Below are 7,489 nucleotides of genomic sequence, written 5' to 3' on the forward strand. Positions count from 1 at the left end.
AATGGTATCTTCTCCAATTGTCATGCTTTCTGTCATTTGACATTTTTTCCTTCAAACGCTGAAACATAGTCTACTGTTAACACACAAGGTTTCCGTGACTGTACAAAGCAAGTGAATATGAGGCAACAGATGCAATTGGCTGTCTGAGAAGCACCTAGCAGAAACTTTCTAACACCGCTTAGTTTTACATTTGGAGGTGATGTTGCAAATTATTTTTTAGATGTAGCTTTGTATCTTTTAAACTATAATATGAATGTTATTCCACTTGCTACTGTGTGTAAGAAATGACATCTGATGGCCTAGTTGTCGATACTCTAAGGCTATTTCCATGTGACATTGCAGACCCATATGATGGTACTTGATTTTGCCATGCTGCTGTAGCAGCTCAGTGTAAGGGGTGGGGAGCAACCATGATTAAAAAATGCTTAAAAACATAATGTCCATATAAAAATAAAAGATAGAAACACATACACGTTTTAAACTGCATTTAATTAGAGATTATTAGGAAAATTAACTGGTAAAGGCCTCACCAGGGGTGCGTTTCCCATACAACGACATAACTAGCTGCTTCACTACCATAGTATGATGCATAGTTGAAGAAATCAGCTAGCCATGACTGTTTTCCAAAACCGTATTGTCACAAATTGGTCGTTCAACTACGTTTAAAGGTACAATATGTAAGAATTTTGTAATAAAATATCCAAACATCACTTGCACAAGTGTGATATATTTCCTGCAGTTGTGTAATATCCCAGACATAGGACAACTGCGTAGTGCGTAACGTTTAGCGGCACGCTGTTCATATTTCATCCAAACATTATGGACCATGGCAAGCAGACTTTGGGACAAAAAAGGAGAACTAAAATAAGGATCAATATCGGCATGGGGTTTTCGAGATGCTGTGTTAGTAGTAATCCAGCACTTGCGGGTAGTTCGGTAGAATTAAATAGCCTATCCTTTTTCCTTCCTTCCTCGCGTGTGATATCTGTCTATTATTAACAATCGCGACCTGCTTCATACCACTGTAATGTTAAAAAACATGAACGTTTTCACTCATCCATTAACATTATTAGATCCATCAGCTTGACAGCAGTCCCATCATTCAGCTCGTCACTGCTTCATAAACCTACGCCTTTGTTATTGTAAGAGGTTAGCGAGTCGCGACCCCTAGTGGCGAAAAAAAGATTACATAGTGTAGCTTTAATGATATCATGCAAGAGGTGGAGTAAAAACTACTTTTAATTAATCTGTTTGCGATCGAATTAATGCTAGACGTTTTGCTGTAAATTACGGACATGGCATCTGACTATTTCAAATTTTTCTTAGTTGTTTTGCTTTAGTTCCAGATTCAATCATAGGCTCGTTTTTATGTACTAGACCACGTTTGCACATGCACACTCTTCAAAAATGGTGCTTTAAATCTCTTGAGAAACTAAAAGACGTAAATTACATTTGTATGTATTTTAAATAAAAGAAACAGATTATATTGAATTAATATATACTGAATATATATATATTATATATTGAACATATTTTGCTTATTTTGTTTTCACACAAGGATTTATTGTCATGCAAACAAGAAACTTCTAACCACAGGTCGAGAGCTGTCGTTCCAACCACACAACTTTGCGATGCTGTTTGCTAATGTTTGTTGGAACTATGGTTTCGGGAAACATAGACTCGTTGAACTAGGCTGATAACGACAGAACTTGCGACTATAGTTGGCTAACGATGCTTTTGGGAAACGCACCCCTGAATGAACAAAGAGCTAGTTATTAGCTATGGTGCGTTTGATCCAGTCAATGTATCGACACACCTCAGCATAAACCCCAGGAAAGCCTGGTTGAGCACAGCCTTTGCCCCAGGAAACAACACCTTTCAGTTCCCTATTGCACACCACAGGGCCACCAGAATCCCCCTGAGAAGAAAATTGGAAAATGAAAAGGACAAAATTGCGTGTTTGTATAAAAATATAAAACTCATACAAAGAGGAAGACTCAATAACATACATGAGTCAATAACATACCTGACACGAGTCTTTGCCTCCCTCCATGAATCCGGCGCAGAACATGTTTTTAGTTATTTTTGCACCATATGCTCTCCTACACTGCGCACTTGAGAGAACAGGCAAATTCAAACACTGCAGGACAGTAGCAGTGTGACCTGGGAAAAGAATAGGAACAGTGCTAAAATGTGTATAATGACTTTTAATATCTGACCATATATAAAAGTATAAGAAGATTTTCATTACTCAGGCATCTCACCTCCAGTTTTGCCCCATCCAGAAACCAAACACTGCTCCCCTGCAGAAGTGCAGCTGGCTGCCAGACGGATTGAATTCACATACTTGTTGAAGATGGCAGGCGTTCTCAGCTTGATCATCATGATATCATTGTTAAGAGTCTGACCATTATAGTTTGGGTGACGAATCACCTTCTCTGCCCTAATCTGCTGCTCCATGCCTTCGGTACCAGACTTCTTGTGCTTTCCCAAGTGGACGTTGAGATAAAGAGGTCTATTTGACAAGGAATATTTTGCTCAGCTCTAATATAATATTTATTCTATTAGAATATTGCCAAATTTCAGTGTACATATTCAGAAAGAGGAAGCAGTAACAACCTGTTGCTAATCGATTCCTTAAAAACGTACTTTAAAAAGAAAAATAATGTTTCATGGGGAAGTAGGTTTAACTTGAAACAAAAACAAAAAAATACAACTTAAAAAGGGGAGGTTATACTTACGAGAAGTTGCAGTGAGCTGCAGACACAACCCATCTTTTATCAATCAAAGATCCTCCACACATGGTATGCCCATCATTAAGGTACACTTGCCAGGGCTGGGAGTGAGGCGGACATTCATAACCTCCAATGATTTTATCACCTGTGCTGTAAACTTTATTTTAAAAAATTATTGTTATTTTATGAATATTAATGCTAAATCAATTAATCAATCAACTTTTATTTATATAGCTCAATAAAAGCAACAGTATTTGGCCATTATGCTGTACAACAGGACACATATCTAAAAAAACAAGAAAGACCGCAAAACAAATGATAAAGGGAGTTTACATTGAAAACAGTACACCATTCAGAAAATTCAACATTAAAATCAAGGACAGTTTTGAGTCTGTGTGGGTTTTTAACTTAAATTTAAGACTCTGTGGATACTAGTCTTAGGGGTAGACTAGAGGAAGACTATTCCACAATTTTGGACCAACAATAGAAAAAAGCACGGTCATCCCTCGTCTTAAGTCTAGATCTCAGAACTATCCACAGTCTTTGCTGAGATTACCTGAATGAGCAGAGTTATTTAATTTCAAAAGATCAGATAGATATTTTGGAGCTAATCCGTTCATGGCTTTTTTTAAAAAGAAGCAGAATTTTAAAATCAATTCTGTAACAAACTGGCAGCCAGTGCAACGAACGTAGTATTGGGGAAATTACTACATTTCCTTCTGCCAGTCAAAAGTCTGGCTGCTGCATTCTGAACCATCTGAAGACGACTAATATTGGATTGACTTATTCCAATATAAAGAGAATTACAATTGTCAAGTCTAGATGAAATGAACGATTGGATCACTCTCTCAAACTCTGCAAATGTTAAAAAACTCTTAGCCTTAGATAATAATCTTAATCAAAAAAAAAAAAAAAACTAGATTTAACTAGGCCTACAGCATTTATCTGTTTATCAAATTGAAGAGCAGAATCAAAAATAACACCCAAGAGTGTTTTACATAGGGGAGCAAATCTCACAGGTCGCCATCAGGAGTAACAAACAATAACCTCTGTTTTGCTCTCGTTTAGATGCAAAACACTTAAGGAAAACCAGGACTAGGTCATTATTATAGTCTGATATGACTCATTATTATATGCGGATAATGAGCTTAGGCCCTTTTCATAATTTTTTCTTTAGGGGCAAATAAATTTGGGTGTCATCAGCATAAAAGTGGAATGACACCCCATGTTTAGAAAGGATAGTCCCCAAAGGGAGCATATACAACGATAACAGAGCAGGGAACAGAACGGAGCATTGATGGACTCCATAATCCAAAACAGAAACAGAAGAAGAGAACCCGTCAAGACAATCAGAAAACGTTCTAGCATTCAGATAGGACTTAAACCAATCTAGAGTGCAACCTTCAATACCCACACATTGTTCAAGTCTTTGTTCAATAATTTTGTGATCCACAGTATCAAAGGAAGCACTTAAATCAGTCAATAGAGAATAAAATATAATTAAAAACTTTTAATAAAGCTGACTCAGTACTGTGATATTTTTCTAAACCCAGATTGAAAACACCAAATGACTCTGCAGTTGTTCTTTCTCTTACATTCTTTACATAAAAGATACATTTGAAATGGGTGTATAATTGGAAAGTATGGTTGGGTCAAGATTTTTTTTTTTTTTTAAGTATGGGTTTAACGGTTACATGTTTTAGGTATTTAGGAACAACACCTGTGAGAAAGGGACTTATTTATTATATATAAAATATAGAGACTATCTATAATAATAAATAATAATAATAAAAAACAATCTATAGTAGTCTTTCTATAATACATATAAGTGTAGGCATAAACTAACAATTGTCATGAATAATGACTAATAAGAGAGATCTACATACCCACAGCCACAACCAGCAAAGTGAACGCAACAGTCTTCATTGCAGTAAAGGAAAGGACTGCTCACAGCTATAGAGCACTTCTGCAAAGTTTAGGAATAGCATTCATGCTTTTAAGCGATTGATTCAACACACCTACTGAACCAATAACAGCCAATAAGACCATGATTCGGAAGTAAAAATATAGACGTGGGACAACATTTATCTAAAGCTTATATAAAAACAGGTGCTGTTTTACTTTTTGTGTGACACAACTTAAGACAGTGAAGACTTTTTTATTATGTATGTTTATTGTTTACTTAACTGTTAATACATTTTTTTAACAGTTTACTTAATAAAAAATTCTCTAACTAATAGCACATACTGCTGGGCTGACTCAACAACACAAAATAACAATCTGAATAATTAAGTAACACTTCAGTTTATAGTAAAAACAACATAAACTAACTATTCTGTAAGAAAACAATAGACCCAAAATGACCGAACCAATATTCTCACTGCGATTTAAAAACACCAAATAAGTGTTATGAAAATGACAGGGTCATTTATAGTTAGCTTAAAGCAGTGATTAATGTTAGTCATCAGATATTAATGTTTAAGAAACCAAGTCCTCTCAAATAACAATGTGTCTTGAATACACCTCTACTCCACAAGGGGTCCAGAGGAAAATAAGCCAAATCGTTTCGGGTTACGTATGTAACCCTAGTTCCCCGAGGGGAACGGACGTTGCGTGGAAACGCGGTGGGAACGCCTCCAGTGTAGTGCGTCTAAAGCATGAATGAAATCAGTCAATGGAGAGACGGAACGTCATAGGCGGGTGACGTCATCGACCAGGAAACTATAAAGCACCCCTGAATCACAAGCACAACAGCTTTAAAGTTACTGAAGCAAGCGATCACGGGGATGCTGGGAGTATGGCAAAGACACGCAGCGTCCGTTCCCCTCAGGGAACTAGGGTTACATCTGTAACCCGAGACGTTCCCCTTCAGGGAACTACCGCTGCATGGAAACGCGGTGGAAACGCAATACCCACGTCGCCATATGAGCAAGTCTCCGTAGTGTGTAATCAAGGCTTAGCCATACCAGCTGAGAATTCCAGGCACGAGGGAATCGCGACGCTCTCTTGCACTCTTTTCGAGGAGCTACTCGACGGCTGGGGCTGCCCCTTACGTTCAGCAGCCCCGGGAATTGACTTTCAGGGGGATGCATTTTTGAAACGCCGCCGCCTGCTTTTTCTCTTCCTGGAACCTCTCGATGACAGTATTAACTGCGTCACCGAAGAGGTGGACATTGTGTGCAAACATGCTGCCGCCTGACCTGCCGCCGAGTATGCCTTTCCCACCAGTGCTGATGAATTGGTCTGGTGGGAAGAGCCGGCGCTTTAAATGACGATGCCGATTCGGGAGAGAGAAAGCTTGCGAGCGTCTCCTCCACCCTCGGCATCGACACATAACCCAAAGATTTAGCTCCCATAATATTGGCATAGGCATTAGAGTGAATGGTGTAAACTCTTGATGAAGCCGGTCTAACCCAGGACTTTGACACCTTAGTGTGAAGGTCTGGGAAGAACGGCAAGCACCGGCGTGAAGGCTGAGCGCGAGACGGCAGAAATCTCTCATCTAATTTGCTTTTATGATGGGACTCCTGCCTATCTAGTGGCCACTCGATGCTGAGCTTCTCAATCGCACGAGTTAAAACATCAAACAGCTCCTCTTCAGCTGGAGAATGAAGTGACGAGTCTTCGATCTCCTCTGTCTCAACGCTTTCAACATCCAGCTCCTCAGAACTGGATAGTTGAAATTCTTGCGCCCCACCCTGGGCAGAAGTAACCGCAATGCGTGCTTCTGAACCAGGGATAGGGGCGCTGGATCTCGCCGGTGAAGGATGAGATAGGGCGGGGCCCGTCTCATTCCCCTCGGTGAGATCCATTTGCCAACCCCACGACTGGCGTAACCGCTCTGCCTCGACAGAAGTGGGACCCGAGCCGCGGGGAGCGCGCATTTAACCGCTCTCCCCTCGAGAGCCGACTGGGCATGCTGCACTACTAAGCGAGCAACACATAGTTGGTGTGTATCCCCACCTGTGATGTTTCGGGTACAGGGAGGAACACACTTCCTATACTGCTGCTCGCTCACTTTTTTCTCGTCACTCATGTTTTTTTATATGATAGTATATATATATATATAGTGAAAACTCCAGCCTAGTAACAACTAGAAACAGACAAACACAATCGACAGATTTCAAACACACAGAGCGCTGCTGAAGTAACGAAAGCTGTTGTGCTTGTGATTCAGGGGTGCTTTATAGTTTCCTGGTTGATGACGTCACCCGCCTATGACGTTCCGTCTCTCCATTGACTTATTTCATTCATGCTGCAGACGCACTACACTGGAGCCGTTTCCACGCAGCGGTAGTTCCCTGAAGGGGAACAGGCAATCCACTGATTATACCAACATAAATCAAACTTTTTAAAAATTGTTTCAAAATTAATCCCACTCCAGTTTTGTATTCAGTGTGATTGTCGATGGAATGTTCTTACTGATACAGTCTGATCACATCCTGCATCTTGCTATATTATCAACTTAAATAGTTGCTCTGTTTTGTTTATATAAGCACCTAAACAATAAACTAGCGTATTGACTTAAAGTACACTTCTGAACACATTTAACTCTTTTGTCTTGTCAACATTCAATAAAAAAAATCATTAACAAAAATTTGTAAGCCAGGTCATTGCCTTAAGTAGATCCAAAAGTGCATCTGAAAACTTTTGTAGTTGACACGACAGTCAGATTCAGCAGTATAAAGGGTCAATAAAAAAGGGGAAAATATGGGCTCCTGTTTGGGTTAAGATGATGCCAGACAATTTATTAT

The 7,489-nt window shown here is 39.4% G+C and overlaps 1 protein-coding gene across 1 annotated transcript; it reads right to left on the reverse strand.

The window, feature by feature from the left end:
* Positions 1-1,550: 1,550 nt before the first annotated feature.
* Positions 1,551-4,705, reverse strand: LOC307003086 (trypsin-like). Its single transcript, XM_079621201.1, has 5 exons — positions 4,622-4,705; positions 2,742-2,892; positions 2,265-2,515; positions 2,027-2,163; positions 1,551-1,918 (listed from the first exon to the last, which is right to left on the reverse strand). The coding sequence occupies exons 1-5, from the start codon at positions 4,659-4,661 to the stop codon at positions 1,769-1,771; spliced, it is 729 nt and encodes a 242-aa protein (XP_079477327.1). The 5' UTR covers positions 4,662-4,705; the 3' UTR covers positions 1,551-1,768.
* Positions 4,706-7,489: the final 2,784 nt, after the last annotated feature.

This window comes from Phoxinus phoxinus, assembly GCF_949152265.1.
Source record: "Phoxinus phoxinus genome assembly, chromosome: 8".
In the NCBI taxonomy this organism is placed as follows: Eukaryota; Metazoa; Chordata; class Actinopteri; order Cypriniformes; family Leuciscidae; genus Phoxinus; species Phoxinus phoxinus.